General features: G+C 40.2%; 1 protein-coding gene and 1 long non-coding RNA gene across 2 annotated transcripts in view; one reads left to right on the top strand and one right to left on the bottom strand.

Moving 5' to 3' along the window:
• The window catches only part of Pah (phenylalanine hydroxylase), a 68607-nt gene extending 64849 nt beyond the window's left edge, over positions 1 to 3758 (bottom strand). Inside the window, exon 1 of the mRNA XM_047548521.1 lies at positions 3601 to 3758. Coding sequence (XP_047404477.1) covers positions 3601 to 3660 — 60 coding nt within the window. The 5' untranslated portion in view covers positions 3661 to 3758. The remainder of the gene's footprint in view (positions 1 to 3600) is intronic.
• Positions 3759 to 12498: 8740 nt separating this feature from the next.
• Positions 12499 to 15708, top strand: LOC124981971 (uncharacterized). The gene is made up of 2 exons (XR_007108148.1): positions 12499 to 13313; positions 14491 to 15708. It is a non-coding gene; the product is annotated as an uncharacterized LOC124981971 (long non-coding RNA).
• Positions 15709 to 19616: the final 3908 nt, after the last annotated feature.

A 19616-nucleotide genomic window follows, 5' to 3' on the forward strand; every position in this document is an offset into this window, starting at 1 on the left:
ATCCTATTGTCATGTATCAATTTTAAAAATTACAAAAAGTTTATAGTGTCCCCAGTATTATAATAAGCACTTGATTTGGAAAACAATCTAGGACTAGGTTTGATTATGCACCAAGTTCCCCCTTTTACTGAGGACAAGATTAAGTAGAGGCTAAGTTAGCAGCTAGCAATAAAGCCAGGATCTTAACCCAAAAGACTTGACCCCTGAGTACTGTGCATGATGGAAACCTGCTGCTGACTCCTCCCTCCCACTTTGAAACCCTGCCAGGGGTCAGGTACAGTGGTGCACACCTGTAATCCCAGCAGCTCGGGAGGCTGATGCAGGCGATCATGAGTTCAAAGCCAGCCTCAGCAACTTAGTGAGGTCCTAAACAACTTAGCAAGATCCAGTCTCAAAATAAAAAAATAAAAAGGGTTGGGGATGTAGTTCAGTGGTTAAGAACCTCTGGGTTCAATCCCTGATAGCAAAACAATTAAAATAAATAAACCCTGCCAGGGATGTGCAGATGAGTCGGATTTTCCTCTCCTTCCTACAGAGAACACTTAATCCTTTCCAGTTTCCTTTACATGACAAAGGGTTTCCCTGTTTCCAGTTCACTTGGCAACTTTCTTTCTCCTGTTGATCTCCAACAGGATATTCCTGATATGCCTCAACAGAAACTCCCTTCCACGAAAGCAGTGGACTCTTCAATATCCCTGTGAGTTCAGCATCCACCCCCACCTGATCTCACATGCATCCAGTCAATCAAGTTCACTGCAATCTTCTCCAGCAATGACCTTAGACATTAGCTCCTTTTTCTGTTCCCATAACCATCATGTGACTCCAGCTCTCACGGGTCTGCCTTGATCCCACTCCAACAGAATTTTGCCCATGACCTTCTGTGTTTTCAAAACCATTCCCAATGATTTTTAATCATGGAGAACCTCAAAACCACTGGCACATTACAGTCAGTTTTTAAATTATGCCTTTTCTCAAATGTGTCTGCAAATGTGCATTTACCACACGGTTTAAGGTGCTACTCTATTGTTGTTAGTGCCAGTGCAAGGACCTGCCCCTGACTGGGTACCCACTCTGGGAACCCTACTGAGAACATTTTGCAGATAACATGCATCATCTTTGGCTGTTCAAAGGGTTTGCATGTCACGGCTCAGTCAATCCTGAGGTAGAAGCATTATTTTGCAAATGAAGGAAGAGACTCAGACAAGGACAAGGCAAGGTCATCCAGCTAATGGGTAGCAGAGATAGACTCGAACCCAGGTCTACCAACCACAATGCCCTTATTCTGCCTCCAATGGCAGACTTCAAATGAGAAAATAGCTCCTTCTCTGCAAAGTGTGAGGTGTGTGTGTGTGTGTGTGTGTGTGAGAGAGAGAGAGAGAGAGAAAGAGAGAGAGAGAGGGAGACTAACTTCTGAACCCTAGTCCTTTATTAATTTTATTTTGAGACAGGTTCTTGCTAAGTTGCCATGGTTGGCCTTGAACCTGTCCTCCTACCTCAACCTCTTGAGACCCTGTGATTACAGGCGAATGTCACCACACCTGGCGCAGGAGGGATTTTAAGTGAAAGGAAGCTCCTGGAAGTTTGTGAAATGGTGTGACCTTCAGTAGATTTGGAGTCTGGGCTTTTGATACTTCTGTTTTGATCCAGGCAATCCCAGACCTTTGAGCAAAACTCCTCTGTGGTATACTTTTATTGGCTCATTAACTGATTCTTACTTGTTTCCAACAAACGTCTGAGTGGACTAAAGATAGATTAAAAAAAAAAAAAATCGAGTAAACCAGTTCCAAAATTACACAGGAAGAAATAGGGCAGGGGGAAAGAACTTTACCAGGAACCAGGATGCAAAGAATTTTGATCATTGAGAAATACATTCAAGGATAGACACAGCATGTTCCTTTTGTCTGTGTATGTCACAGATATACAGCCCTTTGGAAAAGGGCTGATTTCAAATTTACAAGCAATACATTTTGGCAAGGATATTCCAGGGATGCTAACTGTTTAATGTTAGTGCTTTGAGGGAGTTATGGAGGAGGTTCATGATACACACAAATGCACGCACGCACAGACCTATACTGTAAGACTACTGAAAACAAGATTCCGCCTTCCTGTTGCAGTATGTCTCTGTAGTATGGTACGAGCAGAAGCATTATCATAAAGAACTGTGCCCCATTGTTGGGGTCAGATCTAGGTTTCAGCACTGGCTTTGGTGTTTACCACTGTGAATTCTGAGTCCCTCGTCTTCTCTCCCATTACTCTGATCTGTTTTTCTTCGCAGCACTCATCTCTGTATGAAATCATGTGTTCATTTTGCTATTGCTTATCTCCTGCGCTAGGATAAAATTTTGCCAGAGCAGAAACTCTGCTGTGCCTGGGACACAGCAGGTGCTCCAAGTGTCTTTGTAGGGTGGATGAATGAGCCAGCCCTGTCTTACAGGGTTGTGGTGCTGGTTGCATGACTTACTATACACCCTGAGAATATGGTGGCTCCTTTCCCAGTTGGCCTTATGCATCATAGGGATGTTCAGTGTGTACTGCTTATCAGGATTGGGAACTTTAAGAAGGCATAAACTGTGTTCTCTTTTGCAGATCGTCAGAGCTGAAGGGAGTCCTGAAGACTAGTCTAGTCCAAAACTCCCCACCTTGATCTTACACATATCCAACTGAGTCTCCTCACCCCAGCCAAGTGACTGTAGTGACCTGTAGAACCCAGGTCTCCCCACTCCACATCCAGCAGTGCCCCGACTGGGCTTCACCAGGCCTGGTGCCTGACTTGCCATCTCTCCTTCCTGCCAATATTTGAGCTGCATTTTATTGAAAAATCAAAATTGGTTCTGGTTCACACATTCTCACTTTCCTGTGCTTCAGAAACTATACAATGAGATTTATAAGCATTATTTTATTTCATTATTATACTAACACTAGGACATATTTTTATTCCTAGTTTTCAAATGAATCAACTTGAGATTCTGCAAAATAAAACACTGTGCTTTTGATGCAGAGGTTGTACTAGGGCACTACTGAAACCCTCCTCCTTACTAGTTCCCGTCATTGGTAATGATAACTAGTGTGTCCTCAATCCTCTCAGTGCTCAAATGGCTGCCCTAACCCCCTCCCAGGGTTGTAGGGTCCCCACTTCCAGCAATGCAGAAGTTAAATGGAGGATAGGTCTGTTCTAGGACCTGCCTGCATCTCACATCACCCCTCTTCAACCCTAAGTTCTTCTGAGTCCCAAAGACTGTACATTATTTTCAGAGACAATCTTTCTCCAGGGAATTCAAAAGAAGTCAGCCCAAATTTCAGCAGTCTCTCCAGTAATACTAATTTTAACATCAACCCTCCTCTCCTCTCCAACCTCCCCACTGTCTATGACAATCCTCCTTATGACAGTCTCAGATCCCCTCTGAGTTCTGCTCTAGAGTCCAGGAGTAAGATTTTTCTGCCCGTCCATCTGTATCCATTGACTTCCTAAACATTCCCATCGTTCTCAAATGAATTCAGAGATCTTGGTAAGCTTCTGAAACTGGGAAAAACCAGGATTTTTCAGACCTGTTTGGGATCCAAACTTCCCTACCTGAGTAACTGAGGCCCATCCTGGCTCACCTGTCCAAAGTCAGAGAATTTTCTGCCAAAGCCTCGGGTCTCCAGGACCACAGCGGACATACTGGCTCCCAGGGGAAGTGAGGTGTCTCTCTCCAGGCTGCAGGGACAGGCAGATTTTCAACTTTTATGTGGAGCTGAGGGTTTTAACCTGGCATTAGGGAGGAGACCAGGTTCCAAAGGTGTATCCTGCTTCCTAACAAGCAAAGTCACACCCCCTAGTGGGCGTTGTCCTGACGCAGAGGGTCAGGGCAGCCCACCTCCTGCTCCAGGTCACCTGCTCTGGGCTGCCAGAAGGGGAGGGTTCCAGGAGGGTGTGGTGGACACTTGGCACTGGGCAAACTGATCTGAACGGAGGAAAGAAGTCAGAAAGTGTGGATTCATCTGTGTCCTGTGATTAGACAGGTTTGGCACTTCTGGGACTCTCAGAATTCTGGAGGGCAGGTTCTCTACCAATTGGAGTAAATCTGAGAGAGCCTGCTGATCATAATTATGTGCATAATTCCCCCTCCCCCAGTAAAGCAGAATCAGGATTCTAATTTAGATTTCCTTTTGGTCCCTTTTATTAACCATTGCGCGAACTACTTTGCTGTGATTTGTCTTTAGAGAAGCACATGTGGATAACATTTTGAACACTGAGCACAACAGCCACAGAGCAAAGGTAAGAGCCACCTGGACTGAAATCCACACATATGTTCTTAAGCTACCTGCGTAACTACTGGGGCTCTGAAGAGAGAATGGCAGAGGCCCACTGCTGGAATGTCCATGGGTAACAGGGATAGGGGATACATTCAACATTTAGTACAGTCTCGTCACCTAATTCAACACGCAGTAAGCGCAAGATACTATTTAAAAGTATGTCCACTGTGTGTGCATATAGACCACATTTTCTTTATCCATTCATCTGTTGACAGGCACCAGGGCTGGTTCCATAACTTGGTTATTGTGAGTTGTGAGTTATAAGCATTGATGTGGCCATATCACAGTAGCATGCTGATTTTAATTTTTCTGGATAAATGCCAAGGAGTGGGATAACTGAGTCATAAGGAGGTTCTATTCCTAGTGTTTTGAGACGTCTCCCTACTGCCTTCAAGAATGGTTACACTAATTTGCAGTTCCATCGACAATCTATGAATGTACCTTTTCCCGCACGTCCTGGCCAGCATTTATTATTATTTGTATTCTTCATAATTACCATGTCATAAAGAATGAAATTATGGTATTTGCCAGTAAATGGATGGAAATGGAGAGCATCATGCTAAGTGAAATAAGCCAGACTTGGAATGTTTTCTTTCATATGCAGAAACAAAAGCAAAGTAAAGGGGGAAAGGGGGAGACGATTGTATATCATAAAGACGGAGCGAAGATCAGTGGAGGAGAGGAAGGAGATTGAGGGGGAGGAAGGAGGGACAGGAAAGGGGAGAAAATGCAGAATGAATATGACCAAACTGTACTATGTGCATGTGTAAATAAACCACAGTGAATTCTACCTTTATGTGCAACTATAAAGCACAATTAAAAATAAATAGAGAAATAAATAGAAGGAAGACCAATAAAGCAGAAGAAGGGGAATGGGGGAAGGGAGGAAGGGAGGGAAAGAGGAGGCACCAGGAAATGAAAGGGAGAGAATGAAACTGCATGCATGTATGGTTATGTCAAAATGACCCCAACCGATTCGTTATACATAACAAGAATGCACTAAATTAAACAAGCAAAATAGATGGGGGAAATCACGAATGAGACCCCTTTTTTGAAAAAAACATATGTCCACATAAATTTGACCACAAATAGCTATGGAGGACATGTGACCGAGCCATGTGGTGTCCTGGGCATTGGGAATAGAGCAGAGAGTGAAATCAGGGAACTGCCATGCTGCCAATCTGGAGGGCAGACAGGAAAGGAGCAGGCTTAGGCAAGGCTGTCTTGGGAAGGAAGCGAACAGGCGGGGTGGGTGAGCAGTGTGAGCTTTTGGGGGTTGGGAGGTGGTCTTCAAATAGGCGGGAAGATGTCATTAACCCCATTTCTTCAGATGAGGAAACTGAGGCAAGGCATTGGTTGCCAGCAGAAAAACCAAAATATGAAAGAATGCTGGCAAGTCAGAGTTTCAGGAAAGATATGAAAGACAGAGCATCAAGTCCCTGGGTCCCAGCTTAATATTTACCCTGGTGAGGTTAATGGGTTGTGAGAAAACAGGCCAATAATAGAGGCTGCTAGAAGTCCACCCCCTACCCTCCCACAATTCAAGCATCTGCCAAAAAAGAAGAAAAAAAATTTCTCAAGGTTGGGATTCAAAACAAGTGGGTTAGTTCCTGGATTTGCCATTTGATCAAATCCATGCCTCAGTTAAAAATGGCAATTTTGACTGAGCACTGTGGTGCATGTCTGAAACCCCAAAGGCTAGGGAGGCTGGGATAGGAGGGTCATGAGTTCAAAGCCAGCCTCAGCAGTGAGATCCTGTCTCTAAATAAAATACAAAAAAAAAAAAAGGGCTGGGAATGTGGTTCAGGGTTTGAGTGCCACTGGGTTCAACATCTGGTACAAATATATATATATATATATATATGGCAATTGAGGAACTGTGGATTAGGATTCTTTTTCCTCCACCACATGCCAGGATTTCTATGGATGCTAAGAATGAGACATAATAAGTAGTTTTTTGTCCCCAAGGAGTCATTGGGTGACCAATTAATATTCCCTGCCATAAGTTGGACACTCAATGTTGTTGAAGATGGAAGGAAGGCCAAGACCTTGACTTCCACTCTCAGGAACATCTGTATCCTTTTTCTGATTCCAGTATTTATTCTAGTCCAGTACAAACTGCAGTGTCCTCCTGTGCTCCATCACTTGGTGTTGCTGGTATACCAAGGAGGGCAATGACTGACAGCACTTGAACACTAGAAAAAGCAAAGTGACAGCCTTTATGTGTCTGCATAGTGCGTGCTAGACACCGAGCCTAGCTCTCCAACATGCATGATTTCTTTCCCTCAACAATCCTATGAACTATATGCATCCCCTTGGATAAGGGAAGACAAACCCAAGAAGTTTAAATCAATAGTCCAAATGCAAACAATATTTGACCCAATGCCAAGTCCCTGCATCTTAAATACTCTTTCTTTTTTGAAATGCAGTTTTTAGGAGAACAAAATGATAACCTTTCTCTTTCCCCTGCATACCAGCTAAAAATGAAATTCTTACTCACATGAAGATGCCTAAGATCTGGGTTGAGAGGAGAACACACTAATGGTCTGTTATTTCACAGGAAAAAAAAACAGTCATAGTTTCTTTTAAAAATTATTCTGACAAAAAGAGAAAATTCATGGAGCAAGACAAAAACTCAGTATGAGATTGCTCATGTCATAAGTTTGGTAAAGGACCGATGGAACCCAGTGTGTTACTGTAGCTAACAAGGATAGTGATGGATGCCAAGAGAGTGGAGGTGCAAGAGCAAATCCAGAAGGAATGAATATTCACACTGTGTCCACAATCCTAGATTTGCAGTCTCTCGACCACTGAGATGCTGTTAAGTGCTAGGTAGATGCAGACACCATGTCACAAGATGAGCAGTTGTACACTCCCCAATCGTAATGATGACCTTCACGGATCTGGAAGCTGAAGATTTCCCAACCACGGTTGGCTTATCAACTCCTTTTTATGTAACCACATGCAGGAAACGAGTTAACCATGATCCATGAGGTCATGGCACACAGTCAAAACATACAAGACTCTTCTCTTGTTTTACTTATTCATTCTTTTTGATCTTGACTCCCCATTCCCATTGCCTTTTCCCACATGTGATGTCTAGAATATGTTTCATAGTGCATGTCAATGATAAAATGTTTACACACCTGTGCATTTTTCATGGTTATGTGATGTTACACTGGAATAATTCTAGTGAGTGGACAGATACACTACAGATTTCACAGCTCCTAACCTTTTTTCTTTCAACTGTGTTCTTAGGATCTAGCCTTGCTGCTGAATATACATCCAATTCTTGCTGGATCATTTGTTTATTTTGGTGCAGGCAGTTCCTCCATTTGAATCCATCATATTTGACTTCTCCATTCTCCATGATTGACACCTAATTTGTCCACCTCAAATAACACTGTGATAAACATTCTCATCCTTGCCTGCTTCTAGACCTGGGGAAGAAACGTAGATAAAACATTTCCTTTGCTTCACTAACTCCTGCCAGGTTATCCCTTAGATCACATCAGTCCACACTCCCATCCAATGGGAGAGAGCTCCCATTGTTGAGTGCTCCTTGGCACTCCTTGGCTTTCTCCAAAACTGAGGCTTTTTTCCCAACTTGATCAGCATGAAGAAGTATCTCTTTGCTATTTTTAATTAGCACTCCTCATATAATTAATGAATTTAAGCATCTCTTTTGATATTTTTGCCTCTTGTATTTCTCATGCTGTGAATCATTGGTCATTGTATCTTTGCCCGTTTTTCTACAGGAACTTCTGTCTTTTCTTACTGGCTTGCAGCCGTTATTTGTATAGTGCGGATATTAACCTGCGCCTTCTGCCCTCACTGAAGATGCCACCTCCTCATAAATCACTGTTAGTTAGCTATCAATTGGGGGTCCTTTGGGGGAAAGAGTAGTAAAAGTAGATTACATTGCAATTTATTTAACTCTTATTGGCCTATTCATGTTTTCTATTTCTTCTTATTTTACATTTTCCAGAAATTAATTCCATCTGTCAAAGTGGCAATGAGACGAACATATTACTGTTCATAACATTATTGTCTTAATTTTAAAGCTGTGTTGTGCAAATTTATTTTCCTTTTTTGTTCTGCATTTCATTTATTTGAACCTTCTCTTATCTTGCCAGATGTTTGTCCATTAAAAATCCACTTTTCATAAAACTTCCCTAATGCTTGTGTTATGCTCTCTTTTCTCAATTTTTCTGTAACTTGTTATTATTTCCCTGCTTGAGTTTGCCATGTTGGTCTTTTCCCAGCTTCTTGGGTTGAACATTTAACTCATTGTTTTCAACCTCTGTTTCCTGATAAATATGTTTAAAATGGAATATTTCTAAGCACTGTTGTAGCTATGTCTCCTGTATTTGATAATTGAGTATTCTGATTATTGTTCAGTCTTAAACTTTTTGAATATTTATTTTTAGTTGTCAATGGACCTTTATTTTATTTTTTTATATGTGGTGCTGAGAATTGAACCCAGTGCCTCACACATGCTAGGCAAGCTCTCCACCACTGAGCCACAACCCCAGTCCCAGTTTTAAATTTTGAATATACTTTTCTCACTAACCAAGAGTCTTAAGGAGTGTTTTATTTAAATCCAATGTACTTAGGATACTTTTAGTTTTCCTTTCTGATCTCTAACTGGGTTCTACCAATTCACTGTCTACCAGTAACATGCACATCTTTTCCCCTCTGCCTACCCCAACACAATGCAAGGTGAGTTTGCACACCTCACTGCTGACCAATGTCAATAAGTAAGTTCAGATTCACAAAGACCAGACATCACTTGAGCAAATCAAAGAAGCTGGGTTAGCAGTCAAAGCTAAAAGGTCATCAGCATTATCTAAGACAAGCAGAGGGTTAAGTTCCCACTTGGGCACCATGTGAGTAAATGAGAAAAGTATTAAACCTGAGGGAAGCTTTGCACCTGATGAACATGAGGTCAGAGGTTTTTCTGAATAGTACTGCCTAGATACAGCACACCTGCACAAGCACAGCTCAGTAATCTTGGTCCCTTGTCACACAGTCTCAAGGAATGGAATAGTTCTGTGTATCCTCAGACCTAACCAACATACCCCTCATCACACTCAACCTCCTCAGGCTGAGTGTTACCCAGTGAAACCAAGAATACTTATGAATTTACTACTGTGGGACCACAAGAAACATTAGATATTCACACGTGGCCTTTAAGCCATCCATGGGATTTTACCGAACTTTTAAATCTAGAGAGAAAAACTAAAAAAACCTCAGTATAGTTTAACTTATATTATCTCTTATTCTTAAGCAATATTTTCACACAGTTAAGAAGTAATTTTTTTGAGAGGCTGAGGCAGGAGAATCACAAGTTTGAAACCAGTCTTAGCAACTTAGTGAGGCCCTAAGCAACTTACAGAGACCATGTCTCTAAACAGAAAATAAAAAGGGATGGGGATGTGGCTCAGTGGTAAAACACCCCTGGGTTCAACCCCTGGTACCAACAAAAAAGTCCTTTCTACTTACTTTCCTGTGAACTGTCTGCACCTTGGGTTACGTCCTTGTCCTTTACTTTTGAAGTCACCAGGCAAAACAGAGACCAGGGCTTCATCCCTAAACACCACCCGTCCCCACCACCAGATACACTGAACTGTGCAACGTCCATAGTCATGGTGACAGTTACTGTTGTAACCTGGAATTGGCATCTTCTGTTACCGAAGGGGGAAAAAAAAAAAAAAAGTACAGATTCTGATTTTTTTTCTCTAATGAAACATTTTATGTGCTTTTGGAGGCCTTTAAAGATGGTTTCAGGGTCCAGGTGATGCTCCCTGAGTGACAGAGATCTGTTCCAAAAGAAATTGTCCCTTGTCCTTTGTGAACTCACCTCACCATGTAACCTATTAAAAACAAAGCAAACAAATAAACAGCATAACAAAACAAACAAAAATAACCTTTGTCCTTCCAATGTTGGAGTTCAGCTAATTCTCACTCTGGCTACCTGTTTTTGCTCAAAGAAGTTAGCTAGTTTCTTACATTTTTTAGGCACTGATCCTATAGTTCCCAAATTCCAGAGTACATAGGGCAAGATCTTTGTGTTTTTTGTTTGTTGGTTTGTTTTTTTTATTAGCTTCCCTAATTTGGTATAAAGTAAAGATGAAGGACACTCATCCCCCACGGCAGAAAGAGGAAAAATATTGCAGCATACTAGCAAATCTGTTGAAATTCTGGGTAGTCATTGCTTTAATCTCCTAATCTCCTTTATAAATCCTTAAAGTGAGCATTGAGTTCAGGCTTGCAAAAATGAACCCCACCATCTCTCAGCACATCCTATTTGAAAAGTTTCAAACTCCAAAGCAGCACAACCCAATAATCACATTTAGCAGAGTACTAGAGGGGTAACTAGACCTATGGTTTTAAAAAAGTTGGCACTTTCCTTAAATACATAACTAGTTTCAGGTGTGTGTACACAGAATTCAGAAAAGAGGAATGTTGGGAGGCAATTTCCAAGGTGTTTTTACCTGTCTGGGTCTACTTTTTCAAGGATACCTACACAGCAAATAGCCTTGGAAACTGGAGACAGTTTCTCCTGCTGGGTCAGAGAGCAGTTTCTGGATGGTATAAGAAAGAGAGAGAATATCTCCATCCTTGAAGATGTTCCATGATGATAAAGTCCTCCTCTCTCCAGAGAAACTGTGCTTTCAATCCAGAGTAAAAGTGATGCCTGCCTTTGGAAAAGGTGGTGGCAAAGTTGCTATCAGTCACCAGTTAAGATCCCAGTGTCCTAAGCTCAGCATTCCTCCACCACAAAACAGATCCACTGTATGCTCAGCATCTACCTGGATCCATTCTTCATTGATGTCCATGGTACCTGGGGGACAAGGGGAAACAATGAAATCACAAAGGCCACGTTGCCTGTTGAACCCTGAACAATAAACTCTCTATTTCTGTTTGGGCTCATTTGTTTCTTTACTGGGCAATTTTATGGAATTATGCTAAGCACTTACACTGATCTTTAGGAATTGCTTAACCAGTTGATAGAAAAAAAAGGAAGATGAAGTCTATACAGCTAGCTGCTGCATTTTCTTTCCTTCTTTGTCATTGAATGAGACAACTCTGTCTTCAGGCCTTCTTAGAACAAAAAATGCATTTCTCAGCCTTCTTGGCATCTAGGTATAGCTACAGGTCTAATATTTACCAAAAAAAAAATGTGGAAAGAAAGTTTGTGCACCCCTAAGAAGTGCCCTTTAAGGAAATATACCTTCTCCATCCATTTTCTTCTTCTTACAGATTGGAATGCAGACTTACCGGTTGGAGCAGGGAACAGCCATATTGGATCATGAGAAATAGGAACCATGTTTTTCAGAGCAAAAACAGAGAGAGGTCAAAATAGAAGGAGCTTGGTTCTTGACACCATGGAGTATCACTCCAGCAGTCTTGAACTGCTGACTTGAACTTTAATATAGAAGAAAAATTAACTTCTATTTTGTTTAAGCCTATTGGTTTGAAGTTCCTGTCCCTCATAGCCAAATCTAATGTTAACAATATAAGATGCAAGAGAATGATAAGCAGGATGAATTGATCTGAGAATGACTCTTCCTCATCAGCATTTAGAAGAAAATGCAATTTCTGACTGCAAAACCAGTTAGCTTCTTCAGTACCCCATTCTCATAGCATCCTTCTTTTCAGTCTTCTTTCCCACACGGACAACCCAGAAATCTGAAGGTCGCTACCAACCAATGCCCACACAAACTAAATGCAATTAAGGTATGAAGTCATGGTTTTTATCAAAATGAGATTAAGAGCTGGCTGTTCCAGGAATTCTTAGCAGAAATTGGACATTATGTGGGGTCATAATAAAATCAATTATAAATCAAGTAGTGCATTTAATCAAAGTTATGTTAAATGAAATAATATATATGTACGACCTGAAGGCTCTGCAGCCATTACATTAGCATGCTTTCTTGCCAGCGTCAGAGTGAGATCACTGAGTGTTGTCATTCATGCTCTCCCTCCTCCAACAAATATTTGTTGAACATATATTTGCCAGGCACTGTTCTAGACATTGATAAGCAGGAGAGTCAAGGTCTCTGAGGTCATCGATTTCGTGTTCTATTACGAAACACAAACGGTAAACATGGAGCTCAAAAAGGTAAAATAAGCTGAATCATGACAATGACCAAGAAAAACAAAGTTTTTAGAAAAGTTATTGGAAGAGACTGTGTTGCAGAGGCTGGTTTAATTTTGAGGCAGAGGGAAGACCTTTTGACTAAGGTAAGTTACGAGTTAAGTAAATTACGAAGAGACTCCTAATGCAAAGGAAGAGGATTTCTGGTAGCAGAACTCCTGCATGAGATCTCTTAACATGTGAATAAGTGGGACTCTTCTCAGGAATACAATTGGTAGACCAACTGTGGCTGGAGAGGGAAGAGAGTGTGGACCAAGTCCAGAGAGGTGAGCAAGACCAGTTCATGTAGCTGGTTCACTAGAGCCAGAGGTGGGCTAAAGGCAGCTCATGCAAACTCTCATGAGATAATATTTCAACTATTTTGTGAGCCTATTGCTGAACACAACCATGATTAAAAAGCAAATAATGTGAACTTGCAATTTTATTAAATTTTATTAAAAACAAACATAATAAATACTCAAAAATCCATTACTTTCTAATTATTTTACTACATTTTATTACTACCTAAGCTCTTAAGGTTATTTATGCCTGATGAAATTTAGTAAAAATATTACATAATAATAAGCTACTGCACATCTCTTGCCAAATGTGTCTTTAGCGACATCATGTGGGTAGTTTGACATCAGTCACACTGTGAACCTTTACAGCATGGAAATCAGATCACACTATGAATCACAGCTGTTTGCTTGGTGCAGCAGGTTTTCCAGGTTGCTAAGTATTCACCGCCATCCCACTGTAGGGTTGAAGCCAGATGCCTCAAAAGGCAGGTCCAGGACATCACTCAGGAATTGAAGACACTTAGGGACGAAGCACTGGCTAACAGAAGAGGGACACTGAATCCAGGTAGAGAAGGGTAAGTGTTGGTCTGAAGAAAAAATCCAAGATCAAAGTTAGGAAAGTTGATGATAAGTCTTAGAAGTAAGAGTTGGTACCTGTCGTGGTTTGGATAAGTGTCCACGGGCCATGTGTCGAATAGTTGGTCCTCAGCCCTTGGTGCTATTAGGAGGCGGAGCCTAGTGGAAGAAGGTTAGATCACTGGGGATGTGCCCTTGAAGGGGTTTTAGAAGCCTGGCCCCTCCTCTTTCTCTCTCATTTGCTTCGTGGCTGCCATGAATTGAACAGCCTTCTCCACCACTCCTTATTGCTATGAGGTACTGTGCCACCACAAAACCAAAATCAGTGAGGTCAGTCAACCACGAACTGAAACTTCCCAAACTGTGAGTCAAAATCAACTTCTCCCTTTTAAGTTGATGATCTCAGGTGTTTTGCCACCGTAACAGAACACTGACTAACACAGTCCTGAATTCACCAACCCAAATACCTCCTCTTCCAAGAAACTTTCTTTGGCTCACTGCCCTTAGTCAGAAGTGGTCATTCTCCTGGGTTGGACATTTCCTCCATAAACTCACACTCTCTTAAAGTCTTGTTTTCATTCTTCTGTCTCCTCTCCTAGAATAGGAACGCTCAGGCCGGAGAATGGAGCTTAGCATTTCTACACTTCTCCAAGACTAAACACAGAGACGATGAATATCAAGTGCTCAAGTCTTGGTAGTTGAAGCAGAAATGTAGAAAAATATGAAAAGTGTTTAGAGTGATACTATCCCCAAAATACGGGGAGAAGTGAAATCTTCAGCAAGAGAAGAATAAATTAATTGGTTTGTTTATATAATAGATGCAGACAAAAAAAATTTTAAGATCCTAAAAAGTATGATCTCTTAAAATACACAGTTAAGTTAGTGACTGACAAAAGACAGAAAGCCTCGTATTAGCCGTTATGTAAATGTATCAAGAAGTATGAACAAAAAGAATTAAATTAAATGAACCTCTGAAAGAGGACTTTTGTCTAGAATATGGAATTAGGAGTGATATTTTGAGTGTCATATTTATATTTTCCCATTTGAACATATGAAAGGAAGGAAAGTTGCAATGAAAAAGTAGTTTGCCTAGAGGATTTGCCCAAAGTCACATGGAATTTCTCATTAGATATAAAAGATCCATACATACTTTATTCTTTCTTTTTTATTCCTTAGGGGAAAAGAATGAGATGAATATATATTTCACACCTAGGTATTTGTTCAAGACCTCATTGCAAATTGCTTTCTGCAATTTGGCAAGATAGGATTTCAGGATTTCTACTGTATGGATGAGGAGTCCAAGATATCATGGTCTTGTGAGACAGGAAACAAAAGACATGAGATGGTAAGGTTAGGGTTGAAAAATCCCATTATCCTCTCCCTCTGACTCTCAAGGGAAAACCAAGTAGTGGAGAGAGTGGCAAAAACACCACTGTCCACTCAGAGACCACTGGTGGTCTGACCATTTGAAATCCTGGGTCCTGGTGGCTGCAGCCGTCATCCATCTAGCAGACCTTCTGGAGAGCATAAATAGAGGCACGTGGCCCTCCATGCTCGGTTTCTTGGTAAGAACAGACCTGACCTTGGGTATGCCCTCTTTCTCTAATTCCTCTTTCTTTCTCACCAGAGTAAGCCGCTAACTGAACTCTAAGGTGAAAGATGTACTTGGAGGACTAGAAGTGAGTGAGATTCATCCATGCAACCTAAAAATATTTATTCAGCTCTTGCTCAGGCAGGACTTGATTTAAGTGGCAGAGATACAACTGTCTCCCTCAGTGAGCGTTCTTTTTAGGAAATGTACATTAATTGAATTACAGGAACACATTCAAATTTATAATCATAACAAGTGCCATAAAAGAGATGTATATCATGCCCTAAAAACTTTACCAGGAAGTGTTTGCAGTCTAAGGATATGAAGTGGAAAATAACTAGATGAAAGGGGAAAGGAAGAATCTGGCTCTTTTGAAAGTTTCCAGGCAACAGGAGCAGCATGATCAAAGGTCATGTGGGACAAATGATGAGGAACACAGTTGAAGATGCGCCTGGAGAGCTAGGAAGAGCAAGACCATTTGAGGCCTTGTAGACGTGATAAGGGGCTTTAATCTTTACCTGGAAAGATTCAAGAAGCTGTTGAAATGTGTAATCAGGATGGCTCCATGAGATCTGCCTTTTGACAAGTCCACCCTGACTGCATCATGGGAAGTGGAGTGAATGCAAGAGCATTCAAGAGTGATTGCCCTTTTCCCAGTGGGAAATGGTAACAGGAGCTTGAGCTAAAGTAGCACTGATAATGGAGATGAAGAAAAGGGGATGGATTTGAGAAAGACGTAGAAGATTGAAAACAGGAGTCAAAAAAAAAAAAAAACAGAAGTCAACTTAAATATGAGATACTTATCAAAGATGCCACATAGGCTTATGGTAAGCAGATGAAGACAACACTGATACCGCCCTTTACCAGTAACGAGTTCTTCTCCTTCTAATGTTGAAGATTGAACACTAGAGAAGCACGCCAAGGCAAGCATATTAAGCAGGTTTTATTTAAAGGAAATAATACAGACTTCTCCCGGCAGGAAGAAGGGGCCATGGCTGATGTTCTAAAGTCCCCAGAAGTGAGCGCACCCTACATCTTTTATAGGTTAAGGTCTCTTTTGTTCTCCAGTTCTCTCCCCCCTTATCCCTCCCTTCCTGCCTACATGACTAGGCCTGGTTTTGCATTAAGTGAGAAGCCATGGATAGGGGGAGGGCCAAGGTGATTCAGGCAGGTAAGGACCCAGGGAGCATTAATTAGCAGCTCCATGCTTGCAGTCCTTGATAAAGGCAGGTAAATTTGGTAATCAATGGGCTCCAGAGATCCTTGACATTCCATTCTTCCAGGAACAGTCTCCAATTTCCAGAGGCAGATGGCCTCATGGCTTCATTTCCTCGATTTGACCGGATCCCCTATTTCTACACCAACTACCTTTCCTTAATTCTGGCTTCAATACCATCCTCAGGATGACCAGAGGGATCCATTCGAGTGGCTGTCTTCAGACTCACCATTGAGAAGATCTGGGTGGAGCTGGGACTCTTTGGGATATTAAGTTAAAGGAGGAGAAACTTCACCTTCTTTTTTATGTCTTATTTCTAAAATATTTTTCTGTTTTTATTTTACTTTAGGATTTTGTGTGTGTGTATTATCTCTAAGATATGGGTGTAAGATACAGATGATTATTCTCATTTTTAAAAGGAGGAAATGAACTCTGAGAAGTTCAGTGATTTGTCCAAAGTCGCACAAGTCATCCTTAGTGCAAATCCACTCATTCATTGCTTCATTCATTGATTCTTTTGTTGATTCATTCATTCAACATGTTTTTGCCACTTAACTCCCTAAGCAACAGTGGCAGATTTATCCTGGAATCTGTCAAAGCTTTAGAGTCCTATATCTATATAGTCTCCAATGCATTCAGAGAGACCCTAGCTATAGACTTAAACTGCTTATGGATGTTCATCTGTTTTTTTAAAATTTGCCAAAGTCAGAGAGTTAAACTGAATAAGGAGAAGTGAAGATATGGATACATTTGGTGTGCATACAGTGGAGTTGATTATGTCACTTGCAGTCTCTAGAGAGTTGAGTGATTATTGGGAATCTATGGATAAGAAGGGGTTCCAGAAGCACATCACCAACCACTGTGTGGTCCCCAGGTCTTAAGATCTTGGTAACTCTGGAGAGCATGTTCCCCCACATCTGTCTCTTCAATTCCTGAGCAAACCAGAATTTCCTTAACCACAATAAACTTGGTAATAAAGCATAAGAAATTTTAAGCTCATTGATTTTTTATGACAACTACATGAAATAAACTTATCAGAACCCCTTGGGTTAGTGTGGCACAAAACTACAGTATTTCTACCGATAATCAGTATATATGTGTATGAAGTGGTATTCCTTATGCTTCCAAACTATCAATAACGAAAAATAAATTTCATTTGGATATTCCTGAAAAAAAGTTATCTTTTCCTTCTCTAAATATAATGTGAGTAAAAATCATGAGATGACCAAGGGTAGGCACCAAAAGATACAGAAAAAGTTACTGTAGAAGTTTACAACTCATTAATTGTAGCATTTTGCCATCTTTTAATAATGTGTGATTTCCTTGGATTTCTGTTCTAAAAACATATTCATTTCTCTACTTGATTTTATATTTAGATATTTTTTATTCCTTTCATTAAGGAGTACCTCAAAGTTTTACAAGCCCAAGGTTCCTCAAATTCGGATCTCCATCCCCACCCCCACCAAGAACCAGACAGCAAAGTACCCTGTCCACACTCAGCTTAAAGTCTTAGAGAGGACAGGTTGTGTAAATGGTAGGCTTCTCTTATGGTTTGGATGTGACGTGTCCCCCAAAAGTTCACATGTGAGACAATGCAAGAAGATTCAGAGAAATGATTGAGTTATGAAAACCTTAATCCAATCAATGGATTAATTACTTGATTGGATTAACTGAGGGGTAACTGAAGACTGGGGGATGTGGTTGGGGTAGGTGGACACTGGGGAGCATGGTTATGGGGTATATATTTTGTACCTGGACGGTGGAGTTCTCTCTCTCTGCTTTCTCATCACCATGTGAGCTGCTTCCCTCTGCCACACTCTTCTGCCATGATGTTCAGTCTCACTTCCAGCCCTGAAAAATGGAGCTGGACTTCTAAGGACTAAGACCTCTGAAACTGTGAGCCCTCAAATAAACTTTTCCTCCTCTACAATTATTCTGATCAGCTCTTTTAGTCACAGCAGTGAAAAAGTTGACTAAGACAACCTGGTAAAGGCCAAGTGCTGTAGTATTCAAAATGTGAACAAAAAAGGGGTCAACTGATAGGAAAGAAAAAATTTCTGTACTTTGGGTACAGAAATATATTTAGTAGAAGGGAAAAGAAAATGTTTTGGGGTAACAAAGTACTTGTGTGATGAAATACATGAGGGTCTAAGTAAATGCTAAAAAATTCTGTGTGTTAGTAAAGGGCAAATTTCAATGTTTGTGTGTAACTAAGTTGGTTATATGTGTGTAAGACAATTAAAGTTATTGAAGGTTTTTCCCTAATGCCAAATATTAATGGACTGATAAAAACCAAAGTTTAATCTATATGTTAAAATGACAAGGATTTCTTAAAAACACTCATTTACTCTTAACAGTGTGTCTGTTAAGTTTTATTCTTTAGAACAATTAGTCTTAAAAATTGGGTTTATACAGCTATGGTTAAACAATTGTTAGAGTATTGTACTATGTTACAGAGTCTAAATTTTTCTTTAAAAACTAAATTTGGTTAATATAAAAACATCAAGATAATAGTGCTATTACTCTTCTTTGTATATTAAATATGTTCATATCTTCCAGGTATACAAGTCTTTAAAGCAGAAAATTTATCAAGTTGCTATTCTCCAAACAAAACTTGTCTGTAATGGTAATTTTAAATTTATAAGAATAATGAATTTTATTGGGGACTTATATATATATCATTCAATGTTTTATAACAGGACCTGTTTTTAATAAGGTATAATTAAAATTTTATGCTACCTTCTACACTGGAATAAAAATGTAAATGTATTTCTAAAAGTTAATGAGAGCCTGATTTGTTTAAAGGTTAATATTGTAAAACAAAAGCATTTTGCCACACAAAAGGAAAGATAAAAGCTCTCTAAGCCTCTTCTTGATTTACGTTTTAGATGTAATGTTATATTGTGTTCACTAACATTCATATAGACTCAGGAAACAATATATGTAAACTTTGTAAAATGATATTTAGAGAGGAGGCAAAAATCAGCTTCAGAACAAGAACACCTTACCTAAGATTTGTAAAGAGCCCTGCCTTACCTGATATAAGGTTGTGCCTCCCACCTTACTACATGTCAGAATGACTCCAAAATAAGCCAGACTTCAGCTTATTTAGTTATATTAAAAAGATTTTTTTGTAAAATTACTGTGATCTCAAACAGGGGATATAATGTAGAGCTCAGACAATATTAAAGATAGCTATTGCACAAACTAAATGTTTTTACTGTGGTTAATTCCATTTTGTATTTTCCTTGTAAACTCTGTTGCCTGATTAATGTTTTGCAGAAGTGCTACTTCAAGAATATACAACCTAAATTAGAGATAATAAGCCATCACCTATAGGACAGATAGATAAACCCCAATTAAATAAAAGGGGGTAAATGACTGTGAAGTCATAAACATTGAAGTTAAAGTCCAATACTCTTACTTTATGACTGGTGAGACTGTCTTGTTGGATGTTTAAGATCAAATTTAGAGATTGAGATTAAAATAAAAGGG

Source organism: Sciurus carolinensis, chromosome 4 (genome assembly GCF_902686445.1).
Source record: "Sciurus carolinensis chromosome 4, mSciCar1.2, whole genome shotgun sequence".
Lineage (NCBI taxonomy): Eukaryota > Metazoa > Chordata > Mammalia > Rodentia > Sciuridae > Sciurus > Sciurus carolinensis.